Source organism: Anthonomus grandis, chromosome 18 (genome assembly GCF_022605725.1).
Source record: "Anthonomus grandis grandis chromosome 18, icAntGran1.3, whole genome shotgun sequence".
In the NCBI taxonomy this organism is placed as follows: Eukaryota; Metazoa; Arthropoda; class Insecta; order Coleoptera; family Curculionidae; genus Anthonomus; species Anthonomus grandis.
This window is the reverse complement of record NC_065563.1, coordinates 11,093,046-11,120,786: the sequence shown is the minus strand read 5'-3', so window position 1 is coordinate 11,120,786 and position 27,741 is coordinate 11,093,046. Positions and strand designations below refer to the sequence as shown.

General features: G+C 33.8%; 2 protein-coding genes across 2 annotated transcripts in view; one reads left to right on the top strand and one right to left on the bottom strand.

Moving 5' to 3' along the window:
• LOC126747078 (serine/threonine-protein kinase S6KL-like) overlaps positions 1-27,741 on the top strand; it is an 89,742-nt gene that overhangs the window by 18,718 nt on the left and 43,283 nt on the right. The window lies entirely within an intron of this gene.
• Positions 91-26,527, bottom strand: LOC126746982 (neurofilament heavy polypeptide). Its single transcript, XM_050455405.1, has 2 exons — positions 26,357-26,527; positions 91-1,375 (listed from the first exon to the last, which is right to left on the bottom strand). Exon 2 carries the CDS (start codon positions 1,373-1,375, stop codon positions 476-478), a length of 900 nt encoding a protein of 299 aa, XP_050311362.1. The 5' UTR covers positions 26,357-26,527; the 3' UTR covers positions 91-475.

Genomic DNA, 27,741 nt, shown 5'->3' with positions numbered 1-27,741 from the left:
CTTTAGCAAGTCATTCACAAAAGAACCGAGGCTTAGTTTAAAATCTTCCATAGTTCTCCTTATGTTCCGAAACAAAAAAAAACACCGTACTTTATGTATAAAACTTTATTAAAAAGCTTCAAACACATTAATACATCAATTAAAACCTAAAAAATAAAAATTAAATAAAACTCACAGCGGCTAAAATCCGAATGATTGCGTACCAAAACTCTTAACTACCCCCTACCCCGAACGTATGCCCGGGCCGACGGACATTAACAGTACCAATAAACAAAATAATAATAATAATAATAATTCACATTCTGGGTTGAGCACTATTTTAACGGAGGATCGGTCAGCCCAAATATTCCCCAAAAAAAAAAAAGAAAACAAAATTAAAAAATAATTAAGTGCGTGCGCGCGGGTGGGAACAAGGGGGCAAGCGACCCTCCCCAGTTACAATCAGTCAACAGGTTTCCTCCACTAAAACGGTTTTTCAAGAACTCGACGCGGGCTTCTCTTCCGCCACCTTTTGCTCTTCCGGTTTCGCTTTTTCCTCCTCTTTAACCGGCTCGGGCGCTTTCACTTCCGGCACCTCTTCCGGTTTGGCATCGGAAGCGATTTGATCCGCGGCTGGTTTAGGGGCCTCGGAGGGCTTCAGAGGTTCCTTTTCCTCCGCGCTCGCTGGTTTCGGTTCTTCCGATGGCGCCGCCAGGGGTTCCTCGGTGGACCTCTCGTCCGATTTCGCTTTCTTTTCTGAGTTGGTGGTGGCCTCAAGGTCTTTTGTAATGGTGGCGGTTTTTAGTTCGGGGGTTTTTTCTTCAGCCGCGGCGGGTTGCTCGACTTTTTGCTCGCTCTGGATCGGGAGGATCTCCTCTTTGATTTCCGAGGCGGCCGCGAGGGATTTCTCTTCGATTTTCTCGGCCGCAGGTAGAGCCAAAGGTTTCTCGGGGATTTTCTCTTCAACTTTGGCCGTTTGTTGTTCTTGTTCGGGCTCAAGGGCTTTCACTTGGGGCACCTCGATTTTCTTGAGTTCGGGCATGGGTTCTTCCGGTTTCTTTTCCTCGCTTGATGCCTTAGGTTCCTCGAGTTTCTCGTCTTTTTTCTGCTCGGGCTTCGCGGGTTCTTCAAGCATCTTCTCTTCTTTTTTCGCCGCCTCTTTAGGTTCCTCCTTCATGGGGAGTTGGGTGCTGGGGGCCTCGGAACTCTCGGCTGATTCTTCTGAGCTGGAGCTAGCGCTGTCTTGGCTCAGGTCCTGTTTGATTTCTTCTGATTTGGATACTGACGAGTAGGAGTCGGAAATCACCAGGGGCTCTTGCGGTTTCGCTTCCTCGCTCTCGCCTAAGGGATAAGCGATCGCGGTGGCAACCAGGAACAGGCCGATAATCAGTTTCATCTGAAATAAAAATTACTTGTTTTAAACTAGTCGTAAATTTGCTATTAATCAAAATCTTTAATCCAAAATAGACGCTTTATATTCCTTAGGAGCTCCGCATCTCCTGGAGAGTTTAGTTTTTGGAAATAAGTTAAAAATTGCGAAAATTTACGGGAATTACTGCATTCCAAAGTTCCTAATTTTAATTCCGTTGGTTTGGTTACAATAGTGATCTGTGTGCGGAAACTGAAAGTGTGAGGTTGGATTTGTAACGGAAAAAAAAGGCATCATCGGTTATCATTTGTAGTTCCTTTGTAGGGAAGATTACGAAAACACCGGGTTATAACAGGATCCGAGCAGAACTAAGGGAATGAGAGCACTTTGAAAATCCTGAAAAAGTCGTTTTCGACGTCCGTTTTTGAGGCCAAAAATGGGCATCAAAAATGCCATATCTCGGCTATCGTAAAAGCTACGACTTTGCGGATACTCTCGTTGGATTCAGAACGACGAAACTAAGACAAAACCGTTGGAATTTTCCCGATAGCTCCCATAGAAGCCGAGATATCGACCTTCAAAGTTTGGAATTTTTCTTTTTTTGGGTATACCCCCCCGTATCGAATTTTTTCACCAAAAATTGATTTTTTTTGAAATGAAACTAAGTATACCAGCGTCTTATTTGGGCCACCTAGATTACGAAAACACCGGGTTAAAACAGGATCCGAGCAGAACTAAGGGAATGAGAGCACTTTGAAAATCCTGAAAAAGTCGTTTTCGATGTCCGTTTTTGAGGCCAAAAATGGGCATCAAAAATGCCATATCTCGGCTATCGTAAAAGTTACGATTTTGCGGATACTCTCGTTGGATTCAGAACGACAAAACTAAGACAAAACCGTTGAAATTTTCCCGATAGCTCCCATAGAAGCCGAGATATCGACCTTCAAAGTTTGGAATTTTTCATTTTTCGGGTATACCCCCCCGTATCGAATTTTTTCACCAAAAATTGATTTTTTTTTGAAATCAAACTAAGTATACCAGCGTCTTATTTGGGCCACCTAGATTACGAAAACACCGGGTTATAACAGGATCCGAGCAGAACTAAGGGAATGAGAGCACTTTGAAAATCCTGAAAAAGTCGTTTTCGACGTCCGTTTTTGAGGCCAAAAACAAGCATCAAAAATGCCATATCTCGGCTATCGTAAAAGCTACGACTTTGCGGATAGTCTCGTTGGATTCAGAACGACGAAACTAAGACAAAACCGTTGGAATTTTCCCGATAGCTCCCATAGAAGCCGAGATATCGACCTTCAAAGTTTGGAATTTTTCTTTTTTTGGGTATACCCCCCCGTATCGAATTTTTTCACCAAAAATTGATTTTTTTTGAAATGAAACTAAGTATACCAGCGTCTTATTTGGGCCACCTAGATTACGAAAACACCGGGTTAAAACAGGATCCGAGCAGAACTAAGGGAATGAGAGCACTTTGAAAATCCTGAAAAAGTCGTTTTCGATGTCCGTTTTTGAGGCCAAAAATGGGCATCAAAAATGCCATATCTCGGCTATTGTAAAAGCTACGACTTTGCGGATAGTCTCGTTGGATTCAGAAGGACAAAACTAAGACAAAACCGTTGGAATCTTCCCGATAGCTCCCATAGAAGCCGAGATATCGACCTTCAAAGTTTGGAATTTTTCATTTTTCGGGTATACCCCCCCGTATCGAATTTTTTCACCAAAAATTGATTTTTTTCGAAATCAAACTAAGTATACCAGCGTCTTATTTGGGCCACCTAGATTACGAAAACACCGGGTTATAACAGGATCCGAGCAGAACTAAGGGAATGAGAGCACTTTGAAAATCCTGAAAAAGTCGTTTTCGACGTCCGTTTTTGAGGCCAAAAACAAGCATCAAAAATGCCATATCTCGGCTATCGTAAAAGCTACGACTTTGCGGATAGTCTCGTTGGATTCAGAACGACAAAACTAAGACAAAACCGTTGGAATTTTCCCGATAGCTCCCATAGAAGCCGAAATATCGACCTTCAAAGTTTGGAATTTTTCATTTTTCGGGTATACCCCCCCGTATCGAATTTTTTCACCAAAAATTGATTTTTTTCAAAATTAAACTAAGTATACCAGCGTCTTATTTGGGCCACCTAGATTACGAAAACACCGGGTTATAACAGGATCCGAGCAGAACTAAGGGAATGAGAGCACTTTGAAAATCCTGAAAAAGTCGTTTTCGACGTCCGTTTTTGAGGCCAAAAATGGGCATCAAAAATGCCATATCTCGGCTATCGTAAAAGCTACGACTTTGCGGATAGTCTCGTTGGATTCAGAACGACAAAACTAAGACAAAACCGTTGGAATTTTCCCGATAGCTCCCATAGAAGCCGAGATATCGACCTTCAAAGTTTGGAATTTTTCATTTTTCGGGTATACCCCCCCGTATCGAATTTTTTCACCAAAAATTGATTTTTTTCGAAATCAAACTAAGTATACCAGCATCTTATTTGGGCCACCTAGATTACGAAAACACCGGGTTATAACAGGATCCGAGCAGAACTAAGGGAATGAGAGCACTTTGAAAATCCTGAAAAAGTCGTTTTCGACGTCCGTTTTTGAGGCCAAAAATGGGCATCAAAAATGCCATATCTCGGCTATCGTAAAAGCTACGACTTTGCGGATAGTCTCGTTGGATTCAGAACGACAAAACTAAGACAAAACCGATGGAATTTTCCCGATAGCTCCCATAGAAGCCGAGATATCGACCTTCAAAGTTTGGAATTTTTCATTTTTCGGGTATACCCCCCGTATCGAATTTTTTCACCAAAAATTGATTTTCTTCGAAATCAAACTAAGTATACCAGCGTCTTATTTAAGTCACCTAGATTACGAAAACACCGGGTTATAACAGGATCCGAGCAGAACTAAGGGAATGAGAGCACTTTGAAAATCCTGAAAAAGTCGTTTTCGACGTCCGTTTTTGAGGCCAAAAATGGGCATCAAAAATGCCATATCTCGGCTATAGTAAAAGCTACGACTTTGCGGATAGTCTCGTTGGATTCAGAACGACAAAACTAAGACAAAACCGTTGGAATTTTCCCGATAGCTCCCATAGAAGCCGAGATATCGACCTTCAAAGTTTGGAATTTTTCATTTTTCGGGTATACCCCCCCGTATCGAATTTTTTCACCAAAAATTGATTTTTTTCAAAATCAAACTAAGTATACCAGCGTCTTATTTGGGCCACCTAGATTACGAAAACACCGGGTTATAACAGGATCCGAGCAGAACTAAGGGAATGAGAGCACTTTGAAAATCCTGAAAAAGTCGTTTTCGACGTCCGTTTTTGAGGCCAAAAATGGGCATCAAAAATGCCATATCTCGGCTATAGTAAAAGCTACGACTTTGCGGATAGTCTCGTTCGATTCAGAAGGACAAAACTAAGACAAAACCGTTGGAATTTTCCCGATAGCTCCCATAGAAGCCGAGATATCGACCTTCAAAGTTTGGAATTTTTCATTTTTCGGGTATACCCCCCCGTATCGAATTTTTTCACCAAAAATTGATTTTTTTCGAAATCAAACTAAGTATACCAGCGTCTTATTTGGGCCACCTAGATTACGAAAAGACCGGGTTATAACAGGATAAGAGCAGAACTAAGGGAATGAGAGCACTTTGAAAATCCTGAAAAAGTCGTTTTCGACGTCCGTTTTTGAGGCCAAAAATGGGCATCAAAAATGCCATATCTCGGCTATCGTAAAAGCTACGACTTTGCGGATACTCTCGTTGGATTCAGAAGGACAAAACTAAGACAAAACCGTTGCAATTTTCCTGATATCTCCCATAGAAGCCGAGATATCGACCTTCAAAGTTTGGAATTTTTCATTTTTCGGGTATACCCCCCCGTATCGAATTTTTTTACCAAAAATTGATTTTTTTCGAAATCAAACTAAGTATACCAGCATCTTATTTGGGCCACCTAGATTACGAAAAGACCGGGTTATAACAGGATAAGAGCAGAACTAAGGGAATGAGAGCACTTTGAAAATCCTGAAAAAGTCGTTTTCGACGTCCGTTTTTGAGGCCAAAAATGGGCATCAAAAATGCCATATCTCGGCTATCGTAAAAGCTACGACTTTGCGGATACTCTCGTTGGATTCAGAACGACGAAACTAAGACAAAACCGTTGGAATTTTCCCGATGGCTCCCATAGAAGCCGAGATATCGACCTTCAAAGTTTGGAATTTTTCATTTTTCCCAAAAATGAAACCAAAAATATTTTTCTCATTAATGATCTTCATCTACCATTTCCCAAGTTTATGCGCATAGGTTGAAAATTGCCCTGTATAACCAAGCGACTTACAAAATTCTTGTGATGTGATTCTTCTTTAGGAAGTTTATTGGGTTGACAACACAAGCAACACATCATATATTATTATCGCTAAATATATATTTATTTAATGATTTTTTAGTAAATTTTTGGTTTTGGTATGTTTATTAAACTGTAGAATGTACGTATATCATATACGATTCTTCATATACGAAAAATTACTGGTTTTCGTCCATATTATCCAATCTAATAACGCTGTTTTTATACTAAATATTTATCTATAAAATTATATCAAATTTAAATAAACAGTGTCTTAAAATTATATATTGAATATATATTTTCTGCAAAAACATTGTTTTCCGTCAAAACAACCCTTACCCCCCCACCCACCCCAAACATTTTTTTTAGTAAGAAATTCTTTAAAAGAAATCCCCGTTTTTCGTCCATAATATCCATTTGCACCATTTTTGTAATAAATAGTTGTTAATATACATATACATTATTATATAAAATTTAAATAAACAAACTGTGTTATTAGAATAGATATTAACGACGAAACCAACTGTTATTCATGCATATTATTTTGGAAAACAATGATTTTTGAAAAGAATTTCTTACTGGTAAGTTGTGTGGGGTGGGTGGGGGGGTAAGGGTAAGTTTAATGAAAAACGGTGTACCTAGCGTATAGAGTAATTTAAATAAACAACAACTGATCAGATCGAAGTTTATTCAAATTCTTCACCTTCCAGCTCAATGAAACTATACTCTCTTATAAAAATTTCTTCATTGCTACATAAGCTGGAATTGCTAAGAATACCAATCAAAACTTAACCTCGTAAAGAAAGGAACAAATAAGGTTAAGTTAAAGATGGGGTTTTCTCTATCGATTTCAAACGACTAATAAATAGCACAGTCTTCAAGAAGATCCAATGGAAAAACATAGCAAAGTGCACTACGTCAAAAATTCCCGTCAATTTCTTTAACTGCGTTCATGAATGCGTTCACTACTGAAGAACCTAAAATTATACAAAAATTATTAATACTATTTTTCTAAAGGGAAAACGTCTTTTAAAGTTTTTACTTTACTAGGATATTCCACAGGCCAGAATACTCTTAAATTTAGGAATTTTGCAGAGTTTTTTTCACTTTCAGTTGATAGGAAAAACCTAGTAGATAGGATTAACGCAAAGGTATATTTAAAAAAAAATTAGTTACTAAGTTTTTTCTTTGGATGGGATTCGATCTTAACACTATCGAAAATTCTCTTTCTCTCTGTAACAATGCTCTTTGAACAAATGAAAACTACTAGCAAATGCAAGGAATTTACGTTTAATTTTAGATCAAAATATGCGATTTTGAGAACATGTTACATTAAACATAAATCAGATTTGTTTATGGAATCAGGAAATATGAACATGTTTCTAGAATCCTAATGACTCTTTCATATTTATATGATAAATTACATTTCGGATAGATGTGCATAATATTAGCATAAGAAAACACCTCCTATGCAGAAACTGCTTTTTTGAAAAGAAGTTTTCAATATAACAATTATGTCACCTGTACAATCCTTCAGCAAATTATATCAAGGTCTTCAAGTATTTTCGATTTAAGAAAGAAATTAGATCTTTGTTATTTTGAATAAAATTATAAAAATCCACAGGACAGTACTTTGACATTGAAAGGCCTTGTAGTGTAAAAAAATAATTATTCTTACTATTTGTTCATAAAAAATATACTACTCCTAGAAGTTACTACAACTTCCTGCAAATGTAAGGAATGTTGTATTTCTTTTATCAATTACATCGTAAACGATTTCAGGAAACAAAGTCGTTTATTATTATTATTATTTATAAACGGTAAAACGGGTTATGGGAGCGGGTTCTTGTTCGCCCCGAAGTGCGGAATTTTACAATTTTTTTTGTAAATGCAATTATGCAACTGGCTTCGAGTTGCCGCTTTAATGACAAAGAACCGGAAACCGACCGCTTAACAATCCGGCAATCAGACTTGACATCTGTATGTGCCGTGGTAATAGACGATAATTTGCTTAACGATGCCATATACATAGTCTACGCGGACTTTTATGAATATTGAACGGGCGAGGGCTGGACGCTTCTCTTTTTTACAATTTGCCCGGGTGTGACAGTGATTTATCGTCGGTTAAGTACTTCCTTAGAATATATTAACCTTATACATGTCCTTAAAGTGTAAGAGCTCTTCCCTCTAAGAAACGCCCATTAAAATGGTAAGAGCTGGTCTCGGTAGTAAACCAGTCCCTTAATGGTCGATATCAGCGTATTTATTGCCAGACGGGTACGAAAGATGATGATGGAAAAAAAATAGAAGTAAACCGGTCGGGTGGTAATGCGGAAAAAAAGTGGCCCCACGTAATCCCGTGGAGCCCTAACGAGACGTTGTTGAGGGTTCACGCACCGGATGATGAACCCTATTTAACCGGTTCGCGAAAAAAGAAGAGGATCGATAAATAACGAAGAAGAAGAAGAAGAAGAAGAAATGCGAAGATGGCTATGATAAAAATAGCATTCTTGGAAAGTGGTTCTGCTTCTTCTTCTTCTTTTTATTTTCTAGAGTTATGGCTTCTTTGTAAGGCAGACATCGAAGATCGGACCGATTAAATTATATACATATATGCCAGCGCCGTAGTGCAACAAACGTTATCGGCTTAATAAGTTGAATTTCTATTAGAGAGAATGGGATTTGGCGAGTCAATAGTGCAACAAACGTTGAAGTGATGAGACATTAGAAACATTTGTTGCACTATGGGCCTAAACAAAAATGAAAAAAGAAATTAACATACTATCGTTTTTAATTAATTTCTAGGTTCATAGTGCAACAAATGCTTTAAGAAAAATATTTCAATAAAAAAAATCGAAATATACAGGGTGGTCGGTAATGAATGCGCCAAAAAGGAATTCTAAACTATAGTGAAAATATCGATGATGAGCAAAATTTGCCTCAGTAAAATGTCGCTAATAAATAAGATGCAGGGTGTTAAAATTTAATTTTTGAAATCTGTTTTTTTTCTATAGCTCTGATTTTTGGGAATGAGGAATATGACTTTATATTCTATTTTTTGACATAAAGTGTAGAGGCCTATAGTAACACAATATTCACACGCTGTTTCATGCCATAACGTTCTTACTAGTACAGTTTTATTATTTTTGCGTGAAGTAGCTGATAAAATTATGATTTTTAAGAAAAAAAGTATCCTACATTTATTTCGGTTAAACGACCCGTTTTCGAAATATTTGCATCTAAACGTTCTATTGTAATTAAAAAAAACATTAAACAGGGATCCTACGGATAGCAAATTAACGTAGTCATGGATACTTTACAACCATTAAACTATTGTTATATCAGGCATATTAATGCGATAAATAGGTCTTATAAAGTAAATTAAAAACTGAATAACTTTGGGTAATTTGGCACTAGTTATATAAAAAAAACAGTAGATTCAGAAATTTTATAAAAACTATACTCTTATTCTGATTCCGTTAACTGATTCACCAACCATGATTCAGTTTTATCAATTTCTGCTTCAAAATCACAATCACGATCCCACATTTATTAACAAAACCAGAACTGGAAAATTCACACTTAACCAAAAATCCATTTTCAGCAGGAATTTTTCTATTAACATCTTGTGTGGTGTAATAATTGGTTATTTTATCATTGGATCTTTTCAGGTACCTGCAAGGCTTAATACTGACCAGTATTTGCACTTTTTTCAAAATGATTTTACGGATTTACTCAATGATGTTTCTTTAAATTTACGACAAATGTTGCACGCACGCTGCAGCTCCACTGCAATATTCAGCTGCAATTTGCAATTTTTTAGATGAATGGTTGCTTTGGTTATGGCAGTGAATTTCCATGGCCTACCCGCAGTCCGGATCTTAATCCTTTTTATTTGCTTTTTTCGCGTTATATTATATTAAGTCATTAGCTTATATAGAAGAATTCCGTACACAGGAACAACTATTTAAAATTCATGATTCAACCAATGTTATCAGGAATAAACAAGGCACTTTATTCCAAGTAAGGCACTATTTGATGAAAAGATTAAGAAAATGCCTGAAATTGAATGATACACATGTGTTAAAGTGATGTTTTCCATTAAGCAACCCGTTTTCGAAATATTTGCATCTAAACGTTCTTTTGTAATCAAAAACATTAAACAGGGATCCTACGGACAATCATTGAACAATCATTAAACTACTGTTATGTCAGACATATTGACGTTAGTTTTGACACTTGTTAATGCGATAAATAGGTCCTATAACGTGACTTACAAAACTGAATAACTTTGGGTAATTTGGCAAACACTAGTTATATGAAAAAAACAACTAGAGGCTTCAGTTTTATCAATTTCTGCTTTAAAATCACATTTATTAACAAAACCAGAACTGGAAAACCAACACTTAACCAGAGAACGCCATTCTCAGCAGAAATTTTTTATTGATATTGATAAAATCGCTTAACTCTAATGTTAAAGAAACCCAGCCTGGCCAAATCAATGCCTGCCTCTTTAAATTATCTTGAAATAAAGATTGTGAAGTAAACTAATTATTAATTATTAATAATAATAGTGTTTAAAATTGTGTAATTATTTGCTTGCTTTACTCTAAAATGGCCGGCAAACTCTATTCTGTTAAATTGGGACACAGTTTCATCACAATAGTTTTGATTTCTGAGCCTTATACGTTTTTTAATAAAGCCTGCGTCAGAATCAACAAAATTCTGATAATTCAAAATCATTCATTTCCTTAATGTGTATTTTTAGCCTAATCCAACATTAAAAATATTATTTCAAGACGAATATTAGGAATTACACAAAAAACAATTTAGAGGTTATGTTCACATTCCGAAGATCGGCGTTGACTGGCTACACGAATTCACTTTGCTTAAAATAAATTCGAAAACAAGTCTGACTATCAGACGACGATCAGAAACTTGTGTAAGAACATCAAACTTTTGATTTGACACCGATCAGAAGTTTCTGAGTGAGCGCATTTTACTTACTATTGCGCATGTTTATTTGTCGAAAACATGTTTCTTACTGCTGTGAGAACAAACCTTTTTTAATGAATTATTTGTTAATGTTCCTACTCTAACTGTTCTTCGGATTATTTGACAGGCAGTTGTGAACTGGGCTTGTCTTTTACTGAGGTGATTGATTTAGTCAAGAAAATAGTAAAAGTGTGAACTAGTAAAAATTAATAGTAAAAATGAAAACCATGAAAAAAACTTGATTATAGTACCACTAACCAAGTTAATCAATTTGGCAATTATCGCCCTATTTCGCGAATTCCTATATTTGGAAAGGTCTTGCTTAAGACACAGATTGAAGGGTATTTTGAACTCAATTCATTGTTCTATGAAAAACAGCGTTCAAGCAACCCTCTCATGCCACATTTTATGATTTATCGAGAGCCTTTAATTGTGTCGAGCATAATATTCTTCTACAAAAATTGAATTACTCTTCATTTACTTCGGTCCTATCTGTATGATAGAAGTCAATATGTGAATCGCAGACTTTACCACTGAAACATGTAATTCCACAAGGCTCCGCTCTAGAGTCTATTGTATTCTTGGTTTACGTTAACGATCTCCCTATTTACGATGAGAGATAGAGTGCGCACTTAAGATTTAATCACGTCAAAAATTACGCACTTAAGGTTTCATCAGGTCAAAAGTCCAAACGAATTGCGTTGAAAATATATATTTTTTTATTTATGACTATTGATACTTAAACAACAAAATAAGGTATAATTCATAAACATCAGTACTTCAACAGAAAAACTTAAAAAAAAGTGATTTTGCGCACTCTTATAAACCCGCTTTTTAAGAGTACGCATTTAGTATTGTAAGAGTTTGAAAACTACAGTCGTGTACAATATCCAAAATGTCAAAATATAATAACAAAACAGATAAAATTCCTTAAACTTACCTAATAACGTTATTATCGCTGTTTATTTGCTTAAAATGCACAAGAAACATGCAGACACTCCTCTTAATCAGTACGAACTAACACCTTGTTGTTGTCGACGACGTGCGTACTCTTATTGACCGCGCACTCTTAGAGCACTCTATCCTATGTTTGAACGAAACCAAAACCCAGCAGATTATTTTTTCTCTTCGAGATTTTGCCGCATTTCTCGAATGTGACAGTCAATTTCCTTGGTGTCATGTGAGTGTTGTAAATCCCACTTCAGGAAATTGAAAATTCTCACTCTACCCTGTGCCTATTATATGTTAGGGAAAATGTGACTGACTATGCAACATATGCTAATACCCACCGGCACTTTACCAGAAGATTATTGTGTTTTTTATGTTTATATTGTATTTCTATTAAAGCTACTTTGTATTTGTTAGTTTTACTCAATGCTGAATCCTTGATGTATTTTTACTTTAATTGTGGATTATCTTTCTCGTATTATATAGTTACTGCACAGATTTTTGATATTATTGTAATGCTTTTTTTTCTGTATTTTTGACATGTGTAAGAGTTTGTACTTTTTGGCATAAATAAATAAATAAATATTAATATTGGTGATTTTATCATTGGATCTTTTGAGGTACCTGCAAGGCTTAATACTGACCAGTATTTGCAGTTTTTTCAAAATAATTTTTCCGGATTTACTCAATGATGTTTCTTTAAATTTACGACAAATGTTGCACGCACGATGCAATATTCAGTTGCAATTTGCAATTTTTTAGATGAATGGTTGCTTTGGTTATGGCAGTAAATTTCCATGGCCTTCACTTAGTCCGGATCCTAATTATTTTTATTTACTCTTTTAGGGTTATATTAAGTCATTAGCTCATCCGTACACAAGAGTAACTATTGTAAAAAATTAACGGATATAAAGGAACTTTATATCCGTTAATTTGTGTGTGTAGGACAACATAAAACTTATTATCCGATGAGTAACTTTAATTAAAAAATAATAAAACACTACTTATAAGAAAGTTATGGCAAAAACAGCGTGTAACTAGGGCCCTCTACACTTTATGACAAAAAAAATAGAAGAAAATCTTTTTTTTTTCATCCCGAAAAATGCTTGATACCCACTAAAGCAAAATACCAAAAAACGGATTCGAAAATTATATTTTCGCACCCTGTATCTTAATTATGAGCCACATTTTACTAAGGCATATTTGGTTCAACATCGATAGTTTCACGAGTTTAACCTAGACCACCCTGTATATATTTTTTAAATAACTCTAGGTCCACAGTGCAACAAATGTTTTTAATGCTGATTACGTCAAAACATTTGTTGCACTACGGACATAGACTTAATTTTAAGAAATAAATTATTTCAAAAAAATATATATTTCGATTTTTTTTTTATTGAAATGTATTTTTTAAAATTTTATGTTCGTTTTTGAAAACATTTGTTGCACTATGAACCCAGTTTTTTTCATTTTTGCTTAGGCTCATAACAGTGCAACAAATGTTGCTGATGTCTTATCAATCAATGCTCTTAAAAACGTTTGTTGCACTATGGATCTACGCAAATATATGTTACCATTACTGATGTAAAAGGTAATGTTACCGGTAATTTCGGAAATATTAGGTAATAAGATCGGCAACATTGGAATTACTATTTTTTTTCCGGTCTATACTCCGGACTTGTGACAATTCCCAGTGCGGCATGGCAAGCAGTGTTGCCAACTTGAACAAAAAATTAAGAATTTCAGTGATTTCAAAGAGAATTTTAAAGCGAATTTGAGGAGTGTCTCGAAGCAGGCGTGGCTTCTTTTTATTGCTCAACATAGGAAGTTAACAGATTTTCCATTTATGTCTAACAGGCATTAAAATTTTGAATTATCTGGCATAATAATTTTTTATTAGTCCAGGCAGTTGAATAGTAAAATATCATGGGATCAACTTCAAGTAAGATATCACACAAAATGTCCATTGTTGCCTCTGCAAGACATTAATCACTTCTTTACAATTTAATTCCTGTAATTTCATTTGTGTAACCTATTGATTTTATTAGAACTTTTAGTATTTCCCCGGTAAGCCATAGATTGGATTGCCACGTCACATTGTGGGAGGAGCTTAAATTTTGACAGAAGCATCACGTGACTGTTGATTTATTTATAGATGATCGGTCACATGACACTCAAGAGGCGTGGCATTGGTTTAGTTATTACACGTTAGAGACAATGAGCAACAATCGTAAAATTCAATTAAAATATTTGAACCGTGGAACATAGATTAGAAACTGCCTTAAAATAATTGTTTTTTTTTTAAATAACTGAATTTGTTTTTCTTTTAATTAATGTTGAAGTTACAGTGCAACAAATGTTTTTAAGGCCATTAACAAAAGAATTAAGTATAATTAATATTTCTTTAAATTAATTCTAGGACCACATTGCAAAACATTTTTAAAACTACTGTAAATATTAGAACTTTTAATATTTCTTCGGTATGTCGCCTTTGGCGGCTATATTGGGTCGACATGTTGCATTGTAGGAGGGCTTAGTTTTAACAGAAGTATCACGTGACTGTTGGTTTAATAATAGATGATTGATCACGTGGCACTCAAGAGGCGTGGCTTCTTTTTATTTCTCAACAGAGGTAGTTAACAGGTTTTTTATTTATATCTAACAGGCATTAAAATTTTGAATTATCTGGCATAATAATTTTTTATTTAGTCCAGGCAGTTGAATAGAAAAATATCATGGGATCAACTGCAACTAAGTAATCACACAAAATGTCCATTATTGCCTCTGCAAGACATTAATCATTTCTTTACAATTTGAATCCTGTACGTCTGTTGATTTTATTAGAACTTTAAGTATTTCCCCGGTAAGCGATAGATTGGATTGCCACGTCACATTGTGGGAGGAGCTTAAATTTTGACAGAAGCACCACGTGACTGTTGATTTATTTATAGATGATCGGTCACATGACACTTAAGAGGCGTGTCATTAGTCCAGGCAGATAATTGAATGAAATAATTGAATTTATTTTTCTTTTAATTAATATTGAAATTTCTATTATTGTTTTAATTAATTGTGGTCCTTAAAAAATACAATAGTAATGGCATTATAATGATAACATGTTTGTTTAGGTCCACAGTACAACAAAGGCCTTATTAAAACGATTGACACTAATAATCATTTGTTGCACTATAGTCACAAAATTGATTAAAAGTCAAAGTATGATGGCGTACCTGCCATTTTGAATTCGACAAGCATAACGCGCGATTTTCCTTTGTTTGGCAACTTTTATTCGACAAAAGAAATTGTCGGCCTTCGGCCATATACAAATTAAAATTTTCTTTTAAAACGCAAAAGCGAATGATATAAGAACAATAATTAAAAGCACAACAATTACATCAGGTTGGCCTTTAAACGATAATTACTATATATGTATGTATAGCAAGTGTGCATGTATTAACAAACCGGCTTAAGACATTTCAAATATTTCCTTATTTCTGTTGTTATTTGAATAAATCTCTCATGCCGTTAAATCTCATTCTCAGGTCGTAGACCTTGACTTTACTGACAAACCAGTCTTCGGTTCTGTTACATTTAAAATCGATTTTTTCCTTTTATTATTTGGCTTAAGTATTAACGTAACTGTATTCGGCAGTACCGGTGGTAAGTGATTGTTACAGTACTGCTAAATTTCATGTGACAGTGGCGGCACCCAGCGTTAAAACGTTATCTTCGGAAAACGTCAAGTTTATAAATCGCATGCATATTTATAGGAACGTTTTGACATTTCCGAAACCTTTCATGTTAAAATTACCATTAGACACGAATACCCTGCCGCGTTGACCTTTGTAAAGGCTCTCTTAGAATTTTTCTTCAAATGTCAAGTAATGCGTTGCGTAACTCCCGTTATTTATTTATTTATTTTAATTAAAAACGTCCCGTCCATCCAATGAAACGCGCCCCTTTTTGTTTTTTAACAAAAAGGGGTGCGTTCAATTGTTGTAAAGACGAAATTGCAATGATTGACTTTTTAATGTGGTAAACGGTCGCGATTCAATGAGTTCACGATTATTAGGAGGAAAATGGTTGTTAAGTACCCTACTAAATAAATTACGAGTAAAAGGTCTTAACACCTAACTTTTTTTTAAATCTTGTTATATGGGCATGTTGGTCACTCTGAATATTTTCAGTGAAAGTTAAAATTTAGGCAAAGTTTCAACGAACCGTTAAGAAAACTTCACTTTTTATTAAAAAATATATTTCAAGTTAATGGTACCACTGGAGAACTTTTTACAGGCCGTCAAAGTTGATGGTAATAATTTTTTAGCTTTTTTGGACCTTCAGTACAAGAACGATGATAACTTTGTTAAAAAATGTTAAAATTTAGGCAAAATTTCAACAAACCGTTAAGAAAACTTCACTTTTTATTAAAAAATATATTTCAAGTTGATGGTACAACTGGAGAACTTTTTACAGGCCGTCAAAGTTGATGGTAATAATTTTTCAGTTTTTTTGGACCTTCAGTACAAGAACGCTGATAACTTTGTCAAAAATTGTTACAATTTAGGCAAAAATTCAACAAACCGTTAAGAAAACTTCACTTTTTATTAAAAAATATATTTCAAGTTGATGGTACAACTGGAGAACTTTTTACAGGCCGTCAAAGTTGATGGTAATAATTTTTCAGCTTTTTTGGACCTTTAGTACAAGAACGCTGATAGCTTTGTTAAAAATTGTTAAAATTTAGGCAATGTTTTAACAAACCGTTAAGAAAACTTCACTTTTTATTAAAAAATATATTTCAAGTTGATGGTACAACTGGAGAACTTTTTACAGGCCGTCAAAGATGATGGTAATAATTTTTAAGCTTTAAGTACAAGAACGTTCATACCTTTGTTAAAAATTGTTAAAATTTAGGCAAAGTTTCAACGAACCGTTAAGAAAACTTCACTTTTTATTAAAAAATATATTTCAAGTTGATGGTACCACTGCAGAACTTTTTACAAGCCGTCAAAGATGATCTTAATAAGTTTTCAGTTTTTTTGGATCTTCAGTACAAGAACGCTGATAACTTTGTCAAAAATTGTTAAAATTTAGGGAAAGTTTCAACGAACCGTTAAGAAAACTTGATTTTTTATTAAAAAATATATTTCAAGTTGATGTTACCACTGGAGAACTTTTTACAAGCCGTCAAAGTTGATGGTAATAATTTTTTAGCTTTTTTGAACCTACAGTACAAGAACGCTAATAACTTTGTCAAAAATTGTTAAAATTTAGGCAAGTTTCAACAAACCGTTAAGAAAACTTCACTTTTTATTAAAAAATATATTTCAAATCGATGGTACAACTGGAGAACTTTTTACAGGCCGTCAAAGTTGATGGTAATAATTTTTCAGCTTTTTTTGGACCTTCAGTACAAGAACGCTGATAACTTTGTCAAAAATTGTTAAAATTTAGGGAAAGTTTCAACGAACCGTTAAGAAAACTTCACTTTTTATTAAAAAATATATTTCAAGTTAATGGTACCACTGGAGAACTTTTTACAAGCCGTCAAAGATGATGGTAATAATTTTTAAGTTTTTTTGGACCTTCAGTACAAGAACGTTCATAACTTTGTCAAAAATTGTTACAATTTAGGCAAATTTTCAACAAATCGTTAAGAAAACTTCATTTTTTAATAAAAAATATATTTCAAATCGATGGTATAACTGGAGAACTTTTTACAGGCCGTCAAAGTTGATCTTAATAATTTTTTAGCTTTTTTGAACCTTTAGTACAATAACGCTGATAACTTTGTTAAAAATTGTTAAAATTTAGGCAAGTTTCAACAAACCGTTAAGAAAACTTCACTTTTTATTAAAAAATATATTTCAAATCGATGGTATGACTGGAGAGCTTTTTGCAAGCCGTCAAAGTTGATGGTAATAATTTTTCAGCTTTTTTGGACCTTTAGTACAAGAACGCTGATAGCTTTGTTAAAAATTGTTAAAATTTAGGCAAACTTTCAACAAACCGTTAAGAAAACTTCACTTTTTATTAAAAAATATATTTCAAGTTGATGGTACAACTGGAGAACTTTTTACAGGCCGTCAAAGTTGATGGTAATAATTTTTCAGCTTTTTTGGACCTTTAGTACAAGAACGTTGATAGCTTTGTTAAAAATTGTTAAAATTTAGGCAAAGTTTCAACAAACCGTTAAGAAAACTTCACTTTTTATTAAAAAATATATTTTAAGTTGATGGTACAACTGGAGAACTTTTTACAGGCCGTCAAAGATGATCTTAATAATTTTTTAGCTTTTTTGAACCTTCAGTACAAGAACGTTCATAACTTTGTTAAAAATTGTTAAAATGTATGCAAAGTTTCAACGAATCATTAAAAAAACTTCACTTTTTATTAAAAAATATATTTCAAGTTGATGGTACCACTGGAGAACTTTTTACAAGCCGTCAAGGATGATCTTAATAATTTTTCAGTTTTTTTGGACCTTCAGTACAAGAACGTTCATAACTTTGTCAAAAATTGTTACAATTTAGGCAAAAATTCAACAAACCGTTAAGAAAACTTGACTTTTTATTAAAAAATATATTTCAAGTTGATGGTACAACTGGAGAACTTTTTACAAGTCGTCAAAGATGAACTTAATAATTTTTCAGCTTTTTTGGACCTTCAGTACAATAACGCTGATAACTTTGTTAAAAATTGTTAAAATTTAGGCAAGTTTCAACAAACCGTTAAGAAAACTTCACTTTTTATTAAAAAATATATTTCAAGTTGATGGTACAACTGGAGAACTTTTTACAGGCCGTCAAAGTTGATCTTAATAATTTTTTAGCTTTTTTGAACCTTTAGTACAATAACGCTGATAACTTTGTTAAAAATTGTTAAAATTTAGGCAAAGTTTCAACGAACCATTAAGAAAACTTCACTTTTTATTAAAAAATATATTTCAAGTTGATGGTACCACTGGAGAACTTTTTACAAGCCGTCAAAGATGATCTTAATAATTTTTTAGCTTTTTTGAACCTTCGGTACAAGAACGTTCATAACTTTGTCAAAAATTGTTAAAATTTAGGCAAATTTTCAACGAACCGTTAAGAAAACTTCACTTTTTATTAAAAAATATATTTCAAGTTGATGGTACCACTAGAGAACTTTTTACAGGCCGTCAAAGTTGATGGTAATAATTTTTCAGCTTTTTTGGACCTTTAGTACAAGAACGCTGATAGCTTTGTTAAAAATTGTTAAAATTTAGGCAAAGTTTCAAGAAACCGTTAAGAAAACTTCACTTTTTATTAAAAAATATATTTTAAGTTGATGGTACAACTGGAGAACTTTTTACAGGCCGTCAAAGTTGATGGTAATAATTTTTCAGTTTTTTTGGACCTTCAGTACAAGAACGTTCATAACTTTATCAAAAATTGTTACAATTTAGACAAAGTTTCGCAAAGTTTCAACAAACCGTTAAGAAAACTTCACTTTTTATTAAAAAATATATTTCAAGTTGATGGTACAACTGGAGAACTTTTTACAGGCCGTCAAAGTTGATAGTAATAATTTTTCAGTTTTTTTGGACCTTCAGTACAAGAACGCTGATAACTTTGTTAAAAATTGTTAAAATTTATGCAAAGTTTCAACGAATCATTAAAAAAACTTCACTTTTTATTAAAAAATATATTTCAAGTTGATGGTATCACTGGAGAACTTTTTGCAAGTCGTCAAAGTTGATCTTAATAATTTTTTAGCTTTTTTGAACCTTCAGTACAAGAACGTTTATAATTTTGTCAAAAATTGTTAAAATTTAGACAAAGTTTCATCGAACCGTTAAGAAAACTTCACTTTTTATTAAAAAATATATTTCAAGTTGATGGTACCACTGGAGAAGTTTTTACAGGCCGTCAAAGTTGATGGTAATAATTTTTCAGTTTTTTTGGACCTGCAGTACAAGAACGCTCATAACTTTGTCAAAAATTGTTACAATTTAGGCAAAGTTTCAACAAACCGTTAAGAAAACTTCACTTTTTATTAAAAAATATATTTCGAGTTGATGGTACCACTGGAGAACTTTTTACAGGCCGTCAAAGTTGATGGTAATAATTTTTCAGCTTTTTTGGACCTTTAGTACAAGAACGCTGATAGCTTTGTTAAAAATTGTTAAAATTTAGGCAAAGTTTCAACAAACCGTTAAGAAAACTTCACTTTTTATTAAAAAATATATTTTAAGTTGATGGTACAACTGGAGAACTTTTTACAGGCCGTCAAAGTTGAGGGTAATAATTTTTCAGTTTTTTTGGACCTTCAGTACAAGAACGCTGATAGCTTTGTTAAAAATTGTTAAAATTTAGGCAATGTTTCAACAAACCGTTAAGAAAACTTCACTTTTTATTAAAAAATATATTTTAAGTTGATGGTACAACTGGAGAACTTTTTACAGGCCGTCAAAGTTGAGGGTAATAATTTTTCAGTTTTTTTGGACCTTCAGTACAAGAACGTTCATAACTTCGTCAAAAATTGTTAAAATTTAGGCAATGTTTCAACAAACCGTTAAGAAAACTTCACTTTTTATTAAAAAATATATTTTAAGTTGATGGTACAACTGGAGAACTTTTTACAGGCCGTCAAAGTTGAGGGTAATAATTTTTCAGTTTTTTTGGACCTTCAGTACAAGAACGTTCATAACTTCGTCAAAAATTGTTAAAATTTAGGCAAATTTTTTTTTATTTCTTTTCCTCCCTGGAAAGCAGTCTGTCTATACAGAAATTTTAATTATAACAATAAATTGGTAAATAATTATTTGAAGTGAAGAAAAGAGACATGAACTAAATTGATAAAAGCTAACAAAATTTCCTTAAAAATGAAGACGTGGAGACAAACCTGGAAGGCATTGGAAATGTATTTAATTTCCTAAAATAAATTAGAAGCGACTAGAAATGCCTGAAAATATCAATCAGGGTCAAGAACAATTAAAAGGAATAAAGAAAAAACATCAAGAAACGTCTTCACTAGAGTGAAAAATATATACCAAGATATCAATAGTTACGTTGAAGATACTTAAAATTGTACATTTCTTACATCTACAGGAAAATTGACTAAGAACGGTCTTAAATATCCCTGTAAAACATAAGAAGCAACGTCAAATTGCTTGAAGCAAGTGCCTGGAGAAGATACACCAAGACCTCAATAACTACCTGAGCAAGAAGAACCTCTAAAGAATAATTTTCTTTCAAATTCCTGAAGAACCATAAAAATAGAACCGTAATCAATGACTCAAAGATTCCAAAAGCACCATCAAGCTGAATACTCTTCATTTTTCAATTATTGATGACCAAAAATCTACTCGAAGGTTTAAACCATTAAGTGGAACACTGGAACTAATGACTGGAAGTCTCCAATAACAGAATCGAGCTGAATTTTCTCCTGGTATGGGCAAAGGCATGAAAAACTCAGGATTAAAAGGATCTTCTTGATCATTTGACTAAGGATTCAATACCAGCATTACTATGTCATTCTTGATATGTACAATTCAGACATTCTTTTAAGTAAAACAAGGGTAATGGAGGTTAATATGTCACTTGAGCTTTTGGTGGCTAGAATATTCCAGGACCAGCAAATATGCCTGGAAAAAAATTGCATGAAGAAGATTCAAGATCAGTAGCAAATGAGTTCGTGGTAAAGATGACCAATTTCTACCACGTTTGATGCCTATATTCATAAATAATATATTTAATCATTCTAAGAGCACAGGAAATTTCATTATGAGTTGTGGAGATCACCCCACGAATTTTTCCATTTCCGAAAATGATCATTTTAAAAGAGCAAGTGAAGTAAAAAATTCACTTACACTATCAAAGTGCTACCTGCATATGGAAAATATCTTTTATGATGCACCTGCTTAGTACTAAACCATCGTGCAAAAGTCACACTCTTGAGAGAAATCGAAAAAGTGCCTGGAAACAATTTCAAATGACTTCAATGGCCTAAGATTACTTAAAGACTTAGCTTCACTTGCCTGGAATTAGGAAGAAATGACTTCGAATGCCTGGAAGAAATCAACCAGAACTAGTTGGAGGAAAAAAGCAATAAACTTAAACAATTTAAACAACGTTAAGCCTCCCCGCTAGGTAAATTTGTACGGAACGGCCCCTGCTCCCTTCAAAAATTTCGTGATGAGGCTAATACTAAACTCTTTGAAATTTCAAAGTGCAAATGTACCGATTTTAACTATTGGTGTATTCGTGAGAAGTCATACAAAGTTCCAAAAATGGAACAAGCTTTCCTAAACGACCAGAGAACTACACGATTAATGTCTATAGGGCAAGTAGATGGCAAAACAAGTAAAATTTTGCAGCAGCAAAATATATCAGCGCAAAGCGAACCAGACTGTGATCCAGACTTCGAACCAGAGCCGTCAACTTCTACGGGCATAACCCTCGACTTTCCCGCATTAGCAAAAGCAATAGACCGAGCTGGATCATCAAGTAGAAAAGGAGCAATGATCGCCAGTGCAGTTCTGGAAGATGTTAGATTGATATCCAAAACTGATCAATCTTATGTAATAGACAAGTCCAAATTAGATCGACAAAGAAAAAGGCAACGACTTGATTTACAAAAAATATAATAAAAGATGGTACTACTCTTCAAGCTTTCTATTAGAGAGAACTCTTCACATTAAAAAACAAGGTACACATGTTTGCTGTTAGGTTATGGGCCCAGATTCCCAATGAGTTTAAGTGCGTGAAATCGGTGTAAAGGGATAAAAACAGTTTTTTTTTTAAAGAAAAACGACGGTAAACGTGTAGACCGGTTAAGACTTCTAGTGCTGTGTTAAATTGAAAAACCTACAAAAATGGCAGAAAATTCATGTTTATCTATGGGTTTTGATAAACTAGCTGGTAGGGACAATTTTAATGACTGGAAGTTTGGGATGAAAATGGCACTTGTGCATTCCAACGGTGATACAACGTCATCTGATGCCAAGGTAAGAGCAGATCAAAAGGCTCTAGTTAAAATATGCTTAATGGTACAACCCTGTGCTTATCCGCATGTTCGTAATGCAAGTACAGCCAATGAAGCTTGGCAGAATTTGTCAAGTGCTTACGAGGATAAAGGTTTGTCAAGGCGGCTTAGTTTAATCAGGCAATTAGTAAAAATTAAGCTTGAAGATTTCAAGACTATGGAGCAATATGTAAATGCAGCCATGCAATGTGATGATGAGTTTTTGGGTGTGATTTTGTTGAGCGGGCTTACTTTGGAATATGACCATAGAGAATTCAGTAGAAAAGATAACCAGTGATTTTATTAAAACCAAACTGCTTCAAGATGACAAATATAATAAAAATGATCATGAAGAAGCCTTATTGTCGAAGAGAGAGTCCTTCAAAAAGAGCAATAAGCATCAGGGTGTAAAGTGTTATGCATGTGGTTCATTTGGACACTATAAAAATCAATGTCCGAGGCATACTCAAAAGTGGTATTATATTGATTCAGGAGCGACTACTCATATGACTTTTCAAAGGGATTATCTGTCAGTCGTCCGGTTTTAAAATAATGAGCTGTAATTTGTCGTTAATAAACTTTATTTTATCAAACCGAGATATATGGTTTATTACTAGATTCCCACAATATTTAACCGAAAATGAAGTATTAGTTAGCGAGTTAGTTGCGGTTGGCTGCGATGGTACTGTCATTAACACTGGGCCTCACGGTGGTGTAGTACATTTGTTGGAATTACATCTTAAACGACCTTTGCAATGGCTAATATGTCAACTACATGCAAACGAGTTGCCACATCTGGACGGAAATACCACAGGACCATTATCATTCTCGGGTTCTATCGGCAAACTTATTGAAACATGTGAGCGTGCCTGAGGTAAATTTAAAAGAATTAAGTAGCGCCCAAAAATATTTATACGAGATTTGCACTGCCATATCTACTGGAAACTGTCCATCTAATTTAGCGAATAAATCTCCTGACAAGTTATCTCACGCAAGATGGCTAACAATGGAAAATCGTACCTTGCGGGCTTACATTGCGGTAAGAAATCTCCCGCCTAAATTAAAAGTGTTGACAGAATATATTCTGCGAGTATATGTGACGACGACTTAGAAATTAAAAATTAATTTAATTTGACATGTGTGCATTTATGAAATATATACAGTCAGTTGAGAAAAAAAAAATTGTAAAAGTTTCTTAAGTATGCGTTAGCTTTCTCAGTTTTCTTGTTTAATTGTCTTATTATTTTTCACTGTATTAGTTTGATACTCACTTGATCTTGTTTGTTCTTCCATTTGAGAGACTTAATTAAAAGTAAATTATTTATTTCTTCCAGGCAATTGAAGTATAAGGCTAATTAAAACGTTTAAAAGAAATACGTTTTCCTCTTGACTTCAAAGCCTCTTTTTGAGTCAATAAAGGGGTGAAAGGATGGGGTTTTAATGGTTGTGCTCATTAGTGGTGCCCAATAGTATCAAAAAGCAGCAAAAGCGTCACCTTACGAGCGTTATTCCTGGTTTTTCTTAAGTATGTGTTAGCTTTCTCAGTTTTCTTGTTTAATTTCTTTATTGTTTTTCCTTTATTAATTAGTATCCCAAAAATATATTTAACATGTCCAAAAAAATTTTCACCTCACCGAAAAATGTCACCTAAACCATAAAACCAAACCGTTATATGTGAGGATTTGGTTTCGAGTAAAAACCGTACCATTGTGCACCTTTGGAGCTCTTCACCTGTGGCAGCTAATTCAATATTCAAGATATCTAAGTGATGAACTTAAAGCTGTGGTTGATCCTGTAATTCAACGAAATGGCCATCCTGAAAATATTATATTAACGATGATCTTTGACTGACGTCGTCATATAAGAGCACGATAAGAAAATCTGAAATTCCCAAGTTCAATTTTGAAGCGGAATCATATATTGATTTAATAAATTGGCAAGAGTGCAAAGTAACAGAGCCACCAATGACGAAGCATCTGTCTGAAGAAGAATTTATTAAAACTAGCAGCTATCCAGAGGGAGATTTATGGAAGTTACCCTGCCATACGCAGGCTGTTGAAAGATGTGTCAAATTAATGACAGAGGCATCGTCGGCCGTATGTGTGCCGTGATACGTACAACGATAGCATCTAGAAGCCAGATGCCAAAGCTTAATACCAAATCAGACTATGAAGTAGGAAATTAGAAATTGCTCATGTGGTTGGGTGGGCAGGGATGGAACTCGATGGGAGCCACCTCCCCGTGGTGAGTTCTGGGTTATTTTGTATCTGTTTATATACAAAATAGGCGAAAAGTTGAAAAATGCTTGATTTTTTTAGGGCCTAAATATGTCTACAAATTAATTTTTTTTTTTGCGTAATTAGAGGACTATATTATATTATTTTATAGCACAGGCAAATTATTTTCTTTTTATATTTTTTTTTGTATTTTTAAGGGGGATGCAATCGCTGATGATTTTTTTTTTAAATTTGCACGAGATTATTTTACCCAATAGCACAGGCCTGAATTAAAGAAAAAGTATAAAAACGACCCACCCTATCGGACATGTTTAGTGTTTAAATTTGAAAGCTGACATATGAAGATTTATTGAAATATATTGTAATGCCTACTTAGTTCATAGAGCTATACAAAATGTAAATTCTTGGCTTTTATCAAATAAAATAATAATAATAATTTGTTCATTAAAGATATTATTAGTAAGGAGGCATTTCTGGATAATCCAGGCTGATTCAGATGGTTTTTTCAATATTTGGAGCCATTTATTTTGGATTCTTCCAAGACTCGATAACTTCTTCCTTGCTTGGGCTATTTGGATTTATTTTATAATTTGTTCCGAGCATTTCAAGTCTTTAGGAGTATTTTGTGGACTTTTTCAAATTTAATTTTGTATGTCTTCCAGGCATACGAAAGGAACGAATTGAAAATGCCTGGAATATAGTGAGTGCTCACCTTGAAGATAATACAAGTCTTTTGGAAACCATTGCTTTAAAACGCTTATATCTCCAAAAATTTTTTTTCAATTAATTTAGGCTTAAAATACTATTGGTAAAGAACACTCTTCTAAATATCCTAATCTTTATTTCATTAGAATACTTTTATTGATTTTTTAGATAAAGCACTTTCAAGTGAGTGCTCACCTTAAAGATAAGACAAGTCTTTTGGAAATCACTGCTTAAAAACGCTCATATCTCTAAAAATTTTCCTTGAATTAATTTAAGCTTAAAATACTATTGGTAAAGAACACTCTCCTGAATATCCTAAACTTTATTTCATTAGAATACTCTTGTTAGTTTTTTAGATAAAGCACTTTCAACTGAGTGCTCATTTTGAAAATAAGACATGCCTTTTATTTAATTATTATAAACCTATCGACTTTATACTCATTTTCAACTAACTTTTTCCAACTAAAATTATTTTTTTAATTACCCCAACCTCAGAAACAACCATCTTTTTTAAAAATCATTTTATTATCAGACATGGAGTTACACTAATTTTTCTTTAACTAATATTGTGGTAAAATCAATTTTTAGACCTTTTAGCCACTCTACCAACAAAACCTTAATATTTCCCTAACATTCTTAAAAAAAATTATTAATTTAATAATAAATCACATAAAATACAAAACAATAAAAAGGGCTTGGGTAAATAGATACAAAAAAATTCAGTAATACAAAAAAACAAACAAAGCAAAAACCTACCTTGAGTAAAAACGGACCGCGAAACTATTATTGAAATAAACGCGAACTAGTAGTAGTTACGGCAGCAGCAGCAGCAGGAATAAAATAGAAGAGAACCACTTTAATCTTGCAGCAGCAGAAGAGATCTGAACCTCAATTGGTGAGTAACACGGACACTAGAGTTATGGCGTGTGCGCGGTGGTGAGGCGATTTATACATGGAGGGCCCCTCCCCCGTTTTTCCCTGATGTTGTTGATGATGATGATGATCATGTTGATGATACGCCACCACTCGGACGGTGGTACCACCATCACGACGCCACGGATGCCACTCGGGTGCATCGTATACTACCAGCCATAGACAGATTTTTTTTAAATTTAATTTTAATACTTTGTGGTTTATTTTATGTATACTGCGAATTATATATATATATATCTTCATACATCCACATACATAAATAAAATGCATAAGATAGACATACAAAATTACGAATTATGCACCTAGATAACCGAATATCTGCATGTGCTCTTACGAGAAAAAAAAATTAATAAACCATTACAAAAATAAAGAGCCACAATAACAAAATATACAAATGGATACACATCATCCTACCCCCAACCCTAATTCACTTTCACAAAAATCTAACCTAGATGAAGAGTTCTTTAAGTTGAAGTGTTCTATTTTCGAAGATAAAATTTTTACATAATTTTTTAAATGTTTTGAACGCTCTTGATGTTATTTGGAATTAAATTAAAAATTTTTGGTGCAAGATAGTTAAAAGATCTGTTTTTTGAATTTGTGTTTATTTTTTGTGTTGTTTACGCGATTTCTGGCATTATAAGAATTCATTATATAGTTGTTTTTTTCGTTATTTTTTGTAATAAAGCAGCATACCTCTAATACATAGATTAATCGAACATCAAAAATATCACAGATTTGTTGAGTAGAGCTTATTTTTTTCAAACACAACTATAGTTCTGCACACGTTTAAGGAATTTAAAGAGTTTTGATACAGGCCTCCATGGTTTAAGGTTACGTGTGAATGTATGATTTGTTCACTGACATGTTATTCAAAAAAAAAATTTTATTTATCCTTATAACAATAGACTAATAATAGAAAAAAGATGACAAATAAGGATCACCTCACGATCATATATTCAATCCACAAGCTTGTGTGAAGTAATTTACTTATAAAAGGAGTGGTCAGAAAAAGAGGGATGATTTGAGTCTCTATATCTTTGCTGTAGAAAAGTAAATTCTATTTCTAGGTTTTAAGTCCCTTCTTGATAAAAGCATAATTTTCATTTAAAATATCATTAAAAGCAAAAGGACGAATTACCTGACTGATACTCATACAATATCCTCTATCTCTAAAACATAAAACTATGGAGACGTGGTGGTTGCAC

What these genes read in the sequence shown, in the direction of transcription:
- LOC126746982 (XM_050455405.1), bottom strand. Translation starts at nt 1,375, where the DNA reads ATGAAACTGATTATCGGCCTGTTCCTGGTTGCCACCGCGATCGCTTAT.